Consider the following 17,147-nt stretch of genomic DNA (forward strand, 5'->3'; position numbering starts at 1 on the left):
AAACGACCTAGCACCAGTGCATGCATGGTTTCCTTTTACCTTTTGGTTCTTTCCCATTAGCCGCCATCTTTAATTTATTAACGATTGTGTAAAGTAAAGGGCGGTTTGCTGGGTGGAAAATAGTGCTAACCACGGAGAACGTAAGGTGAGCCAAGGGTTGGCTTTCATCTTCACTGATTTAATTTGTCTCGGAATACTTCTGGTCAAACTGATATCGAACGGCAGAAAAAAGGTTGCAAATTCATGCTACAGCAGATAAATCGCCCACAAAAAGTGATACACACAGATAATGTAAACTATTTATATTCTTGAAAGTCTACCATGCAAATTGATTTTATAATTTAAGGAAGTAGTATTGTTCATTATTATACGTAAACTTGGGCAGTAAAGTCCTATAAACACTAGTTATTGTCCTTGAGAATGTAAAGTATGAATATTAATTACAAAAAAATTCACTTTTATTAAGTATTTTTTAACTATTCTAGAAGCAGTTGTTAAAAGCACATTGAGATAACAACTTCAAACAATAATACAATTCAATCAGTCGAGTTTTTCATAAATTATATCTTTTCCTGAAGTTCATCGAATGTCAATAAGGTAACATTTAAAAATCATGCAAAGTTGCTGTGCTTTGTTTTGCTTACAAAGACTGGCACAAAAAAAGCGTCAATCTTTCAATTGTCAACCTAGAAATTCTACATTCCAAAATGTTTGAAACCTTAATTCTAATGACCTTTTCCATATGAGAACTCATGCAAAAGAAAAAAATTATTGGATCACTAAATGGACGATTTCATTAATTTTTTATCTTAGTAAGTTCAATCATACCAATTTTCCTCCTTATTTCATTTCCTCGACGTACATTGCCGGAAATATTCCAGTTCTGCCATTAAGATGACCTAGCCACCAATCAGAATCCTGTTTTTCTACGATATCAATGACGTCACCAGACCTTATCGTTAATTCGTCACTTTGAGTGGCATCGTAATCATAGACTGCAGCACATTGACCAATGTAGCCTGACGATATTAAAACATTTTTTTATACAAAGAATATCTCGATGTACGAAAAAATCTATGTCTTGCAAATCAATAGTTCACAAAATATTAGTTTTATCGATAAATTAAATTTGTCTCTAACAACTCAATGGTATACATCTTTGTCTACAATCAATGAAAAGTATCTACTTGAAATTGCACCTCAAAAATATGCATGTCAGTTTTTACCTGGTTGAGCATAGGAGTCGTCGAACTCATTATCTATAACATTACAAACCAAGATTATCATAAAAAATAAATTGCTTAAGATAAAAAGTACACTAAACTTACGTGTTCATAACAAGTGTGCAATAATTTTATCCTTCAATTTTCACCCGCACACCTTTATCCTAGCTAAGCTAAATAACGTAGAACAACAAGACCTACCGCTTGCATAATTTTCAACAACATTATCTGTAAAATCCGAGTTTGATGGCGCAGTGGAGACTTCGTCCGGTGGTATTTTAAGGAAGCTTTGAACAAGCCCCTAAACATACACAATTGATTTCTTGAACGAGTAACAATTGCTCGCCATTCACGAACATTCAATATTTAGACAACTAAAACGATTTATTGTAATTTATATGTGTAAACCCATCAAAACAAAGTACTGCCATATGTCCACGCAATCTTTATGACTGTATTGTATGTAGTCTGGTGGTGTAAACGAGAAAAAAATACTGACCTGTTTATCTTTGACGGTCTGAATATACGATGATAATCTGTGACTTAATGGTTGCTGTCCGTTTACTTCAGCTAATGCACATTTTAATTTGTATAAACTTCCATCCAAACTATTTATGACTTCATCCGCCTAAGAAATAAAAAAGTGAAAACAAGTGAATACTACTGTTTGTCGGAGTCGGAAATTCTTCAACTAAACACCGTAGGCAAAGCTGTGCACAGAAGCCAGAGGACCTGAGCTGAAGGAACCACTCAACAACCCCTCCCCCCCCCCTCTTTCACACAAGATTTTGCACAGCACCAACTTTAAGCAGGGTAAAAGCTTGTGAAAAGGATAAAAAGTAGCTTATCGTAACTATAACTCACTGCAGTCAACTGCTCAGCGACGTTCATTGTTCCCTCTTCGTCCGAGTAATTTGGAGTTGTTTCGTAAACATTGAAAAGATGTGCTATACCTGTAATTAAATGTCTTGGATAAATGATCGTATTAAGGAGATCTTGATAATCGAGCAATCAAATAAATATGTGATATTGGTGAATGTAATAGTATACCCTCTCTGGCTTTTGTTTCTCTTTTCAGATCAATGGTATGATTTCGAACTTTCTCTTCAAGCATTTTTCTTCTTCTCTCAACATCCATTGTATTTTGAAGATCTTCTTCCTGTAAAGAAAATGAATATGTCACACACGCAAATTCTAATGAAAGGCCGGTTCATGATGGCTTTGTTGTTTGTTTCAAAAATTTAAAAAAAGATATACACGAACAAAATAATAAGCTGAATCTACACCAAAGGATATCACTCTTTGAAATTATCATGACATACTAACGTAGTAATCCGTCAATGTTTGTTCAGCAGCTTCGCGTTCTGTTCCTCGTTGATCTGCTACGGATTCAACGTCGTTATATGGATCTACTAATGATGATTCATTCTTGATGGATGAATAGCACTACAATATTATGATAAAACATTGCTTTAGTACGAGAAAAACATATACTACATGCAGAATGAATATTTTATTGAAGAAAACAGATAAGTATTCCCTTACAACATTTACCTTTTGCTTCTGTGGTATGATCCCTTCAAGCATCTCACTATATTTGACAAATAGGTCCTTCAAATGTTGTACCCTCTCAAGTTCAGTTGTCTCGCACACCTTAACAATAAAGAAATAGAGCTCTCGTGTCAAAATCATGTAAAACACCATTCATGCATTGCATTAATCATTGTCTACTATTTTTGGGAATAAACTGACTTCGCTTTCATAAGAATTCATACAAATAAATTTTGCACGTATAATAATTCGGTAAGTTCCTATTGAAAGCACTAGATAACGATCATATAATATTAGCTACGTATAAGATTACCTAACCGAATCATTCCATCATATTTGATCATGAAGATGATCTGGGTTTATTTAATAACGGAAGACGTGCTAAATACGTACCTGTGAAAATCTGCGAATCGCAGATGATAGCTCAATTCGTCCTCTTTCTGCCTTTAAATTAAAGTCTTTATACTCACGATCTGAGAAACCAAGAAGAATCAAGTTAAGATAATGCCAATTTTTCCAGCATGGGGAGTCAGTAATTTGTCAATTCTTCATTCCTAGTTAGTTCTACGCAAATAATACCAAATTGTGTATCTTTTTTTTTTCAAAATAAACAGCGGGCAGAACACTGGGGGAAAGCCATAGAAAATGTACCCCCGTCAATTACAATAATTATTATACAGCTAGTTCAAGTAAACTATGATCCAAATTTTTTTTCTTTGTAACAGTTTCTTTGTAGGTCTTAACTGTTATTGTCATATCAAAATTATAAACAATATTTTTTCGAAATTACAGACATCATGCAGCCTTGAAACCCAGATAACACATACTTTTATTAACTGTCTACATACATTATTTAGCAAAAACTAACCAGCTTTTTCGACGTTACTGGCGGCCTTTTTACATTTTGCTTCGAGCTACAAGGGCGAGATAAAAAAGCGAGAATTAAGACCATTCCTGCATTGACATGAAATTCGAAAACTAAAATAGCAAAAATGTAGATCGGAAAAGTGGTCAAATTTACATTCTACAAACAATTGGAAAAGATAAATATTTCAAACTTTAGTACCTACGTCAGATTGAGACCAAATGTCCCGAAAAATAAAATAAAATATGATTTCTGACCACTTAAGGAAAAACAACTCAAGAAATTTGCGACGTTTCAACGCAATTTCATCCATAACAGAACTTTTAAATTTTCCTATATTATTGTACACTACTAGTAGCGAATGCGACTTTGTATTGATTATAAAATAGACTTTTATAGACGTTATATAAAAACAAAAAGAAAGCATTGATTTCGAATATTTTTGGCTTAAATTTATAAACTTAAATTCTTCTTGACGAACATTACAATTTGATAAACGTGAGCAATATTCACCTTGGATAGTTCTTTCTCAGTTACAACTTTTTTCTTACCACTCTTTGCATCTTCAAATTGTTCCATTGTATTTTCATAATCACGAGCTCTCAAGTGAGAGCTTTTCTTCGCCTTCATTTAGCATACAAACAACAGGTTAAAAATAATTTGTTGAAAACAATTTCAAAGATCATATATGTAGGACAAAGTCTAAGAAGAGCAAAATATAACGAACTATTTACCTTTTGCTCATCTGTTCTTTTATCAGTATATAATTTAACCGATTTTTCAACTTGTTGTTCGACCTAAACCAAAAAATATACCATTGAATTGAATGTAGGTGTTTTACCATAATTTTTTATTGCTATAAAAAAATTGAATTTTGTTCTGTATAATCATAGAATCGCACTCATGTGTAGTATGAAAGGCTAAAAGAAGTTGTCGTAGAATTTGTTCAGTTTTGTGGATGAAGTGATGATTAGTTAACAAAAAATGCAAAACCTGACACCTTTGCATCTTCATAAATTTAATTCACTCAATGAGATAAAATATTGTTCTACTTTTTAGATGAAGAAAGATGCTTTGCTGGCTTTGGAACTCAAGTTGGATATAATGATAAAAACGCTGGACCAAAGACTTCAGTTCAATGTAATTGCACGTCTAAATGACGAGTCTTCGTTTAAGAATAGTATTCAAAGGTTTTGCCATTTGGTAACCGGTGATCTATCATTGTAAGATTGTAACTATCGTGAAATCCCTTTAGATTTCAAATCTATTGATTCTATTTCCATTCTTTTCATTTTTTATTGATTCACCAACGACACATCATATCATGATGTCATTGAAATTTCTTGTGAATGAAATGATTTGATTTCCAAAATAGTTAGAACAACATGATATCAGATGGCAAAGACGATCAGCATTTGATATAAGTAACCAGTTCTAATTGTAAGACGTTAAACAATGCTTCGTTGAGGGATTGAAATAGGAAAAAATATGACTGACCAAGTAAACTTTGCCAGCCAATTTTATTTTCTAACTGCCAATCGCCAAAGAATACTCGTTTCCCTTGCAATCACTTCTCAATTAATTGAAAATTGGAGTTGTTGTAAACAAATGAAACAAAGCAAATATTTAGATGTCATTTTACAGTTGACTTGAAAGTTAAAATTCTTTTGCCTAACATCTCTAAAATACGGCCTGCTTTTAGCCATCGTAGTCCTGGCTTCATTTAAACAAAATCGATATTCAAGCAATTTAGCATGTGCAAGGTAGATCATGATCCTGAAGATTTGTCCATTTTGAAAAACGCCGTGTTTTTCTAGCTCATTTGTACAGACATCACATAGCTGGTTGTGTGGATTCAATCTTGATGATTTCACTTTTTTTCTTTCTTTTTTTTTCTCAAAAACTTTCTTAAAATACAGTTTAAAACTTGAACTGAATAACCACTGGAGGAGTACGTTAAGTGTCCACACCGTAAAAATGGTTGAGTTCTTTGTTGTCACTGATAAAAGGTAAAAGCTGCTGTGGTTTTCGCTTGACTTCTATATTGACATCGGATTGCTTATGGGATAAAGATACTTATGCAATGGCCTTTTAATATTTTAATTTAATAATTTTAGACGGTTTTATAGGAAAATCAAAAACAAAGGGAACATAGAACATACTTGTACGACACTTGCATAAACTAATTTCGGCGGAGGGGATGTACATATGTTAGGTCAATAGCTGATTTCCTGAGGGTCAACAGTCTGTATCTCGTGATTAGGTTTTAGTTCCGTTAGTTTTATTTTTTATTTATGAATAGTTTCATGGTTGTCTCATCGTCAAGATTCAGTTGGATTGATTCGTAATTATTCATGTTCAGTAAGTTTAAGTTGTTTTATCTTTACCCTGTGCAAGCATTATTGAAAATTAACAGAAACAAAGACGGATAGAATCACAATTATTGACAAACTGACTTATTATCAAAGTCTCAATCTCTTTGAGTTGCGGCAACGACGTTCTTCATAGTAAGTAGATTGTCTGATTAAAACATCAATCGACATGTATCACTTCTAGTTTTATTTTATTTCTTTTCCGTTGTATAGACAAACAACTTGTACTTCGCCCCAACATGCTTCTTGCCATTACTTGCACAAGTTTCTCCACTTAGAATAAGGTAAATTATTTACCCAACATAGACTGTAAATAATGTCTAAGTTCACATGCCATCTTGAGATGCTTTCCATACAAAATTTTGTTTTTACCAAAATGTCAAATTCAATAATTTTGTATTATTGGACACACATTTGAACAATTAAACAATATCAAATCAATGTGCTGTATAATAACTGTTTCCTAACAATTCAGTAATAATAAATACATGGTACAGCAATCATGATCTATATTTGAATATTTTAACCTTAACACAAAATCTTATTGTTTGTAGTGCATTAACTAAACACTCTAACTTCCTTACATAAAATTCTTGAAATTTCCTAAAATGGCACTTACTGGTTTTCTTGTTTTCAATTGATTATCTAAGAAAGATTTTAGTTCTTTCACAGCCTCATCATTCACCTTTCCTGCCAAATCTCTGAAGGTACAAAAAATATTTCAAAAAGGCAAAAAAGGTTAAATTTTACTTTTGTGCTACATATTTACTTTACGACTTGTGTATCTCTGCTTCACTTTCTATTTCAGAAACCAAACTTGTCCAAGCAGTCTTCAGACTCCTACATATTATATTAAAGATTATAGTCTGTATCTGATAAAGACATGTTAACTCCACAATTAAAAATTTTCTCAGTATTAAAATCAATAAAAACTAATTCAACAAACCCAACAAGATCTTTGCCACATTTTGAAGCTTTTATTGCTAACTGTGCCAAATTTTCTCCATATGTTATTTCTAGCTTTGACCTAGAACAATTAAAACCAGAGTAGATTTGGTGAAAAAAATTCAAACTTTGCTAAAATGTTACATTTTAAACTTTAATACACAACTTCAGTAAAACGTTACATTAAACACATCATCTATATGGAAGGATATAGTTTTATAAGTTTATATAGTCTATATACATTGAAATATATATAATGAAAGTTTCTCAATTGTTTTAAATAAAATAATTTTAAAACAATCCGAGAAACTTTCATTTTTATATATTAAATGCCGGGATCACCAATTTTCAAACTTACATTGAAATATGTAGTCCATAAATGTTCAGAAACAATTTTCTGAACAGAATTTTCAATAAAGTAAAGTTGAAATTATGCAAACTTCAAGAACTATGAAGTTGAACCATATGAGCCTTCCCCAACTTAACATTTGCCCCTGGTTATAACCGCTGGTGCCTACCCTTTTCCAATACATGCATAATGATTAATAATGAATATCAAAGTAAAGTAGACCATCTGGGATAGTGCACTCCCATGAAGAAGTGTTGGTGATGGTTTTCACTGACATTTTGACATCCTTAATAGGTAGTCTTTTTCAGAGTCAAGTGAGAAGTAAATGCCACATTAGCCATATTTGTTGGCTGGTCCATAAGTCATTACTACCATTAAGACTGTCAAAACATCAGTCAATCCCAACACCAATTATCCTTCTCAGGATTGCACTAACCTATATGATCTACATATAAAACATGTATTGATACTTTTGGGTTCAAACCATTTACTTTGTTTAAGCTTCTGTTAATCAAAATTCAATGATAAATATAGCATGTTACAAATACAGCTCTCAGGTACGCAATGTGAATTTTAACCATGTTCCTTATGTCAGCTTCTTCAACATGTGACATTTGAGACATGCCACATATTGATGTCACATGAACATATGCAGCCACTTAAGTAATAAACATATGCATTAACAAGAATTTCTTTATTTCCTTGATGTTAATGATTTTAAATATTTGACAACAATTGTGGAAAATATTGCGCTCCATAATAATATCTCACTGAGACGTTAGTATATAAAATAATAAACATAAAATAATATCTCACCGAGACGTTAGTATATAAAATAATAAACATAAAATAATATCTCACCGAGACGTTAGTATATAAAATAATAAACATAAAATAATATCTCACCGAGACGTTAGTATATAAAATAATAAACATAAAATAATATCTCACCGAGACGTTAGTATATAAAATAATAAACATAAAATAATATCTCACTGAGACGTTAGTATATAAAATAATAAACATAAAATAATATCTCACCGAGACGTTAGTATGGCACAGACGTCTTTGCAAAAATCATTACTTTGACGACAATACTTCCGAAGCTCGTCAAAACTTTTCACATCCTGAAAAATATAATGACATGCTTATTATGACACAAAAAGTTTATATTGTCAATTATTTTGACATAAGGTAAAGATCAGAAATGTCGTAATATCAAAATTTCGGCCAGACGAGAGAAACAATCTAGAATAAAGAGAACTAGTGGATATATATACAATAAACAAACCCAAAAGCGATCCACAAACTTTCCCATCTCTTACACTATAAAGATTACAAATTAGCGGTCAATTTTAATTTTTGTTTTGATGAATTGTTTCACTTATCAAGTAAGTTTCATGAAATGTCCTTGTAGTAGTTGAGCCCGCGCAGTTGGAGTAGTTGCAGCGGTAGACTACGGGATCACGAGATTACCATAAAGAAAGATAATGCAGACTTGCAGTGGTTATTGCTTTATTGTTAAAGTATTTAGAAATTTATTCGATTTCGAGGTAGTTTTTGCTGCCTCCCATCCCTTCCGTCCCGTGTTGCTATCTAATTGAAATCAGTGGGAAGTGAACGACCAACAAAACACAAATCGCAATAGAGCGACCTTTTTCAGTTGCAAATTTTTAGGTTTTAAAACTCATTTTTTAACTCTAATATCGCATTCTATAAGTACGAAGTAATAAAAACTCATTTTGGAGATAATAGCATTTTATTGCAGCAATCGATTACAACAATATTGGAATTATCATTAACCTCTTGTGTGATCATCGCATCGACTTGAAAACAATTTATCTACCGTTTATTAATTCGTCATCTAACGACAACATGCCCTTGTACTATAAATGGCAAATTTCTGTTGCAAATGCTGAATTGCGTTTTACTTCCAAATACTTTATCTTTACGAGACAATGTCTTCACTTAACGTTACCACAACAAATCGTAGTAATTTAACACAGGCCGACACAAAGACACAAAATGTATTGTGTACTGCAGCAATTGCTTATGTAAAGAACGGCGGTAACGCTAGGCATTCTTTTGCTCTTTCCATAATGCATTAAAAGAGAGACAAAACTACTTCAGTTATGGCCCCGTATCACAAGGCCTGTAGTGGGACATCGTAATGAATTGAAGCAATTAAATTATCAAGGGTTATTTAACCCAAGGTTTTTGTGTTACTATTGTAAATAAGCTTCTAATTGCGCATGAATTGGCTCGTTTTACTTACTTCGACCACAGTCAAGTTTAGTGATAATGTATTACCTCTCGCAAATGAGGTGATCGGAGCCCTCTACCTCCACTGTGGAGTGACCTACTTTTGTGAAACAGGGTCATATATATTTACCGTAGCTTCATCGTTCTACTTAGAATGACACAACACGTCTAAAAGGCCAGTTGTTCAAAACAAAGTTCCTAGACACCCAGGTGTAAGTTATAATTTTCCCTGTAAAAATGTTCAATTCAAGTTCATTGAACAACAGACCACAGAAACTTACATCTCATATTTCTAATTCCGCACACGAATTACTGCTAACAGATTTTGAAAATAAAGTAACTTTAGCAATCACGTGGGAGGTGGTGGTGGTGATGGAGGATGGTTTGATGGTAAAGGTGGAGGAGGTGGGTTAGTTTGATCAGTGCTGGGTAAAGGTGGTGCGTTGTTTGATCTTAGCTTTTCAAAGTTCATCGGTGGCATAGTTGGTAATGATGGCATACGTTGTGGCCCAGGTGGAGAAAAAAATTCTTCGCCAGAATATTTCTTTCCTTTGTCCATTTCACTAGAACGAAAACCAGATGACGTTCCAAATCCTGTTATTTCTGGTTTAGGTCTTGAAGAAGCGGATGGAGGCCTCTTATGACGATCCTCACTGAGCTTTTTAACTAGCCCAGGAGAGCCTGAATGTTTATTTGACGATGGCATTAGAGCTCTATTACCATTTGAGCGATGATGTAAGTGACTACTTTGAGGAACACCAGAATGGTTTTGACGTTTGCTTGAACTGTGATGAACAGCGGAACTTCCTTGACTTGAGCTACTGCGGACAGGCAACTTTGGTGAGCCACTGTGTTGAGCATGTGAAGCATTTTTATTTATAACTTTAGGTGAAAAATTGTTGTGATGTTGGCCCGAGCTCCCACTCTTTAAGTGAGCCTTGTGATGCAAGCTCGACATGGCGTGGGAGCTTGGCTTTGATGACGTATGGTGAAAACTATGTTTTGATTGAGAAGACGGACGTTGCAAATGTTTGGCTTGTGAACTGTGAGACGAAATGGAAGAGATCGTTTTCAATTTCTTTGCAGGAGAGTCAGACTCGTCATGTTCACGATGTTTATGCTTTACTCCTGGAATTGTTTTATTTTTATTGACACTAGGACCCTTTTGATGAACATTCGAACTCTTAGATTGGTGCTCAGTAGAATTGGATGACAAACCAGGCATATTGGCATACTTCGTAGTGAGAGGTTGGAGTGCAGGTAACATTACAGTTGAAGTTGGTGTTTCCACTACGGCAGCATTTTCGGTGATTCGTACCGTAGACGTGCTATTATTATTACTAGATATTACATCATTTGGTCGCTCGGTGGAAGGATTAGAGGGTGTTTCCGTGGTGATCACGTGTTCAACTTTAGATATTTCACTGCTCGATTGCTCTCGTTTAGTGGAAGACCCTTCTTTATGGGGAGATTTTCCCTTCACTTTAGAGGCGTCCCCATTTGTCGAAGTAGAATTACCACTACTTTTTTCACCAGGTTTTGTTCGATGACCGCCCTAAAAATAAATTTCATTTTAAAATACCCTTAAACACCTCATGTCCTGTAAAGCCCGCTTTTTATGATATTTCCCCCCTGATTCTAACGACCGTCAGAAGCGGCATTTCCGTCACATCATATACCCAAAATATAAAGAACAAGTTATTTAACTACACTCTATTTGACAAATGAAATACTACACAGTGTGTTGTAAGAAATTCTTCAAAAGACATCTTATTACCTTGTAAATGGTCACATTGTTAATTCTTCTTTTCAATCGGCTGGGACAGTTTTCAATAATGGTAAGAAATTCCTGACATATCGCTATAAAAAGCAAAAATAAGCATTTTACACGAGACGATTTACGAGACTAACTTTATTCTAGAATCTAAATTTCTCAAGTTTACATCACGTAGTGCGAAATGGGTACCAACTTAAGTGTTGAAGCGTAAGATAGGAAACCGTACTAAATACGTGTATACTGGAGAAATGCATTAAAAACTTACTGTCGAGAGTTTCCTTAGTTACGTTAGGATCAACATACTCCCACCAATCCTTGTTATCACTGGATCGGGGAAACTGGAAAAAATTAACTTCTTTAAAGAAACACGTAGGCCTTTAGAAACACATTTCAGCAAAAGGCAAGTATATCATGACTAAAATTTTTAAACATCAATAGCAACAGCTGTCATACGTTACAGCATTTGCTAAACACAAATCACAGAACTTTTGCAAGAAAATTCTTTTTTTGCTTGCAATTCAAAAGAACGAAAATCACAACTTGCATTGGCCATTCCTTGTTAATTGCCAATGGGCAAGATAAATTTTCAGGAAACTCACTAAGTATACCATGTGTTGGCAGTAAAAGTAAAAAATACCTGGTACACTTTAAAATCGAAATCATATAAAACAGCCCAATTATGAGAAATTTTACATACCTCCCAATTTGACCATTTACAAGCCAAATGAATACAAACACAGGCAACGACGGAAGGTTTATGTTGGATACAAAATGGAGTAAGATGAAGACTAGAAAAAAAGGACAAGAAATTCAATGAAAAAATAAAAATATGTAAAAGTCACAGATTAAGAAAAACTAAAAACAGCAAATAAATTATCACCAGCTACAAAACATGTATTAGAATAATCATTATTACATAAAGTCAAAAATATCTGATGGCATTAATAATTGCAATCATGAATATCAAAATAATGAAAAAGATGACGCTTTTCCCCCAACATTATATGTTGTTACATGATACAACTCTACACATTATATAATTTCAACCTTGATTTTCCTTAACATGAAAAAACAGGACATTATCAATATTGTTTTCTTGATTTTGATTTCTTCATTAAAAATCAAAATGAGCAACAGAACATTGCAACCAAGTTGTACAATTTTTTGCTACTAAAATTCATCCCATAATTCCATGTACAAGATTCAAAGCCACTAATTTTCTAACTACTTTACCTGTTTGTGGCCATAAAGTATGACGTTTGGGCAAGATCCTTGCTTGCTGTCAAACATATGCAATTGTCAGTTTAATAAGATATACTGACCTGTATTGATTTACAAGGAGAAGAAAGTAGTGTAGACATTGAATCTAGAAACATTCTCACCTCTAACTAACTGTGTAATTTTGACCACATGTGTATGGGGATGATCAACTGTAAGTTCAAAACCTACATAAAATTTAAAAACTTTAAAAAAACCCAATAAGTCAACAACTCAATAGAAATATAAATGCCAAATTCAAACATATAAACATATAAATGCCAAATTCAAACATATAAACATATAAATGTAAAATTCAAACATATAAACATATAAATATCAAATTCAAACATACAAACATATAAATGTCATATAAACATTTAAATGTCAAATTCAAACATATAAACATATAAATGTCAAATTCAAACATATAAACATATAAATGTCAAATTCAAACATATAAACATATAAATGTCAAATTCAAACATATAAACATATAAATGTCAAATTCAAACCATATTAACACATCACAATGCTAAGTATATACTTCTAAATTGTGCAAACGTTACCTAAAGTTTGAAGCAATATGCTTTCATTGATAACAAGGTCTTGAGATTGTTGTTGGAATGCCTACAAATTTCAATTGATGATTAATTGATTATCAATAATTGATTGAAAATGAGAGAAAAAGTGTCTTCTATGCGCCTAAATACTGCAGTCCCTTAAATCTTCATTTCCTCAGCAACCACAATGTTTACTATTAGCACAAATTTACACTATCGCCCAGCTATTGTAAGTTTGTTCTCGAACATTTTAAGTTCTTCTTTAACAGTAACCATGTAAACAAAGAACAATTGAATAAATGGTAGTATTGAATTGACTGAATACATGGTTTCCCTCGCTTTCAGTAAACAAAGATACACAACATTCTTGAGGAGTATGCAATTCATATAATGCTTTACTACACGTCAAGCATGCATATTAAAACTTTTTGAAGATGTATATCGTCTAGCTTAGTCGAGTCCTGACAAAAACTGTTGGTGTAGATGTTGACTGACATTTCAACAACCTTAGCAGTAGTCTCTGTCATAGTCAACCAAGGACTATAAGTACAAGTTACTACTTACATTAATCTGAAGGTAACTACTGTCAGGTCCTCAAAATACCAGTCAACACAAAAAGTAAAATTTTTTTAGGTCTTCACTTATTATTGTAGATACGGTACCTCACTTTTTTGGTCCAAATTGTCATTTTTCTGAAGACATATATTTGCAACCTTGATAACATGTTCCAACTTTCTTGGTTGTTCCTCAAGCTTTGCAGACAGAAACAAACAACATGGAGCAATATCCTACACATTAATTAAAAGAAAAAGTTAATCCATACTCATCTGACAGGAAGGGGTGCAGATTCCCTAAGAACTATCTCAGAATACAGCAATTATGACAACTTTATGATCTACTACAAAGAGTTACATAAATATTTACAAAATAGCCTTTTGAAAAACAAGCACCGATTGGTTGAATTCTCAAGAAGCCCATGCTTCCACAACTCTATAGGAGCACATAAAGTTCGGCCTTAATAAAGTCCTAAAGGATACATGGTAAGCATTGGAAATTTAAATGACAAAAATAGAATCATTATGTAAGTAAAATCAATAAATACTGTTTTTAAAGGCTAATTTGAAATGCTAAGAAATACTTTCCTGTGTGTTTCTATAACTCTACAGAAACGTGGAAAATCTTTCTGTTTCTTTAAATGTATACCAGCAGTTTGCTATAGCTGGTTAGTTAACTTAGTTTGAAATTAGCTTGATATTAAGAATTAGATTACGACCAAAAATATTTAAAAAAACAGTTCAGGCAACAGTCATATACTTTTTATCAAGTAAACCATGATAGTCTGGGTGATTACAAAGTAAAAACTATAACAAATCACTTTAATCACCACACTAATTTGAAATGAAAATATACATAAAAATATGTAGGGCAATGAAAAAGAAAGAAACAATGTGAACTCATACCACAGTCAAAATTTTCTGTATCAAATTTTATACTCGATACTTAAAAACGCTTTCCTAACTCAAAAAATTAATGGTTTTATGGAGACATATCATGTCCAGTTACAGTTTCCACATCTAAATTAAGGAAGATATTCTTATCCCAAAATGATAATTAACAATTATTTTGCATGAGGTTAAGCATGATATCAAGAATAATTCCAAACAAGGTCAATCTTATCTACAGAATCAAAGATGAAGCTGATAATGTTGATTGAGATCTAAATAGTTCTTGATATTATGCAAAAGCCAAATTCAATAATAGTTTTATTATAAAATTATAAATGCAAAAACTTTCAAACTATTTTGTACAAAAACCATAAAGTTTTTGGTGCTTCCACATTACATAATTTTTGCAGTTAGCTTTAGTCTTTTTCATCTGTAAATACACATGTTAAAAACTCTTCTGACTGACACTGTAACCCTTTCCATGTTTTTTATGTCTAATTCTCGATAATTTTAGCAAAAACAGTTGTAAAATGCGTGCAAATCCTAAGCAAGATTCCCCCAAAATAGTTTTTGTGTTTTCAATTGTCACATTAAAAACTATGTCACCTACAGTTAATTTCCAATACTTTGGCGGGCTCTTAGCCAAATAAAATCAAGATTGCATCATCATATAATAATTACAAATTTACAAATAGATGTCACACATTGACAGCATGAAAAATCCAACCACAAAATCTTTTTAAGCTAAAAACTGATGAAAAGCAGTTGTTTACAAATCAATAATAATTTTACCAAGCTTTTGAAATAAACAAACGAAATAAACAAATATGTAAGAAGAAGTGAACTGTTGTGTTTTAGTCAAATAATCATCCCAACAAAAAACACAAACACTTGACACATTTGAACGCTACGTAATTCACTTTTTTTGATGATATGAAGAAATTACTACAAATTAAAATACTTTTTAACAACTTATGATCTAGACCTTTGACAATTTGACATTTCTACATGGGGCTAAAACGATCACAAGACTCTGCCAGTTTACAGTATGACGAAGAAAGCATTTTAAAAGACACTAAAACCATAAATAGGAAAGGTTCGTGAACTTACATTGCGATTCATGTCCGAAAACGAGTGAAACATGTAGAATCTGTGCATGTAGACGATCGCCGTATTTATGGTAAGCTGAGAGCTGTTTTGGAAAATTTTGGTTAAGGCAAACAAGAACAGTAGCAAAAGTAAAACTTTCATATTTTAGACAGAAACATCTATGGGATATTTCAAAGAACACAATTTTTATTACATATTACATTAGGGAACTTTATACAAAGGATACACAACCAATCTTTGTCCCATATCTTGTATAAGATTGGCAGACTGCTGCCTGTAGCTTAGCTCTTTAGCTGAATCGATTCCAGACAGCACAGAAGGTGTTCTTTGCAGTTCTTCTTTCGAAAATACCAACGATCTTGACCTTCTCCATGAACGAGCGCCATGATGCTTGAATTGGCCACATGACGCACGCGCAAGCATTCCTCGCAGGAATTATGGGAATTGTTGTCACTCTAACAGCAGTTCAAAACACCCTACGTACATTGTTATAAAGAACTTAATTGAGAGACCAAAATTTTCATTACGTAAAAAATTAATTATGTTTTTTAAAGAATTATTGAAAACGAATCAGTGGAGATTATTTAACAAAATAAACTTCGAAAATGAGAGGCAAGCATTTTACTAAGAAAAGAAATCACGTGACATTTTTGTTTACAAGTTTGCGACTCGCGGCCGATAGGTATTAAAATTATATACTTACCTATTTCTTAAAATTTTTAGCAAGAAAATGCAATAATTTCTTGAATGAAAACTTGCTTTCCTCGAGACTTGCTGTTGCAAAATTCTCCAATCTCAACGATAATTTTCATATCGTGCCGTCTGTCGCTCACGCATCGTGCACGCCATGTTTCCCATTTGAACTGGCGTCATAAAGCTTCTTCATAAAATAGGAAGCAGTTCACACAGATGTTAAAAATACGTTCATCCCTCGCAAGATTCAAGCCAAAATTCTTATAGAACTCTCAATCATAAGAACTTATTTCATTTTGGCAAAAATAGTAGAAGTTTATCAGTTCTAGCGCAACGTTGTTAAGCACTATGTATGCTTGCCTATTCGAAGGGTTCTGTGTTTTCCATTCTACACCGTTGTTGTTGTTTGACGGCATGAATTTATACCAATAAAATACGAGCCTTCGAAATATTATCATTTTATATCAGGCAATACTTCGTATAACATTATTATGATAATAATTACAACCTGTTGTCAGGTCAGGCTCAGCCACTCAAGCGTATATAATAAGGGCAAAATAGCACACGTTTGGTCAATTAATTTATTTGATTTCTATGTACTGATGAGATCAATACAATAAACCAGTATACATGCTAAACATAGCATGTGATGATCAGTCAATTTTACTGGAAAAAACCTTTACCAAAATTATATTTTTGTGGAGAAAAAACAAGGAGCACGTCCGTATAGGTTTT

At 32.9% G+C, this 17,147-nt stretch overlaps 2 protein-coding genes and 1 long non-coding RNA gene across 3 annotated transcripts; 1 reads left to right on the forward strand and 2 right to left on the reverse strand.

The window, feature by feature from the left end:
• Nucleotides 1-287: 287 nt before the first annotated feature.
• LOC124440488 (nostrin-like) lies at nt 288-8,731 on the reverse strand. Its single transcript, XM_046990882.1, has 17 exons — nt 8,597-8,731; nt 8,347-8,432; nt 6,958-7,038; nt 6,789-6,851; nt 6,631-6,712; nt 4,374-4,436; nt 4,153-4,263; nt 3,643-3,688; nt 3,168-3,247; nt 2,778-2,876; nt 2,550-2,669; nt 2,274-2,382; nt 2,088-2,176; nt 1,723-1,851; nt 1,425-1,524; nt 1,227-1,259; nt 288-1,019 (listed from the first exon to the last, which is right to left on the reverse strand). Exons 1-17 carry the CDS (start codon nt 8,621-8,623, stop codon nt 841-843), a joined length of 1,497 nt encoding a protein of 498 aa, XP_046846838.1. The 5' UTR covers nt 8,624-8,731; the 3' UTR covers nt 288-840.
• Nucleotides 5,930-6,511, forward strand: LOC124440489. The gene is made up of 2 exons (XR_006946673.1): nt 5,930-6,146; nt 6,225-6,511. It is a non-coding gene; the product is annotated as an uncharacterized LOC124440489 (long non-coding RNA).
• Nucleotides 8,732-9,045: 314 nt separating the features above from the next.
• LOC124440300 (cyclin-T1-like) lies at nt 9,046-16,810 on the reverse strand. The gene is given in 12 exon segments (XM_046990658.1): nt 9,046-11,122; nt 11,345-11,427; nt 11,610-11,682; nt 12,042-12,132; nt 12,578-12,623; nt 12,727-12,789; nt 13,171-13,231; nt 13,827-13,952; nt 15,720-15,801; nt 15,946-16,063; nt 16,066-16,195; nt 16,423-16,810. Coding segments are annotated over 11 exon segments (1,989 nt in total). The 5' UTR covers nt 16,106-16,195; nt 16,423-16,810; the 3' UTR covers nt 9,046-9,916.
• Between the last annotated feature and the right edge of the window lie 337 nt (nt 16,811-17,147).

This window comes from Xenia sp. Carnegie-2017, unplaced genomic scaffold (genome assembly GCF_021976095.1).
Source record: "Xenia sp. Carnegie-2017 unplaced genomic scaffold, XeniaSp_v1 HiC_scaffold_2, whole genome shotgun sequence".
In the NCBI taxonomy this organism is placed as follows: Eukaryota; Metazoa; Cnidaria; class Anthozoa; order Malacalcyonacea; family Xeniidae; genus Xenia; species Xenia sp. Carnegie-2017.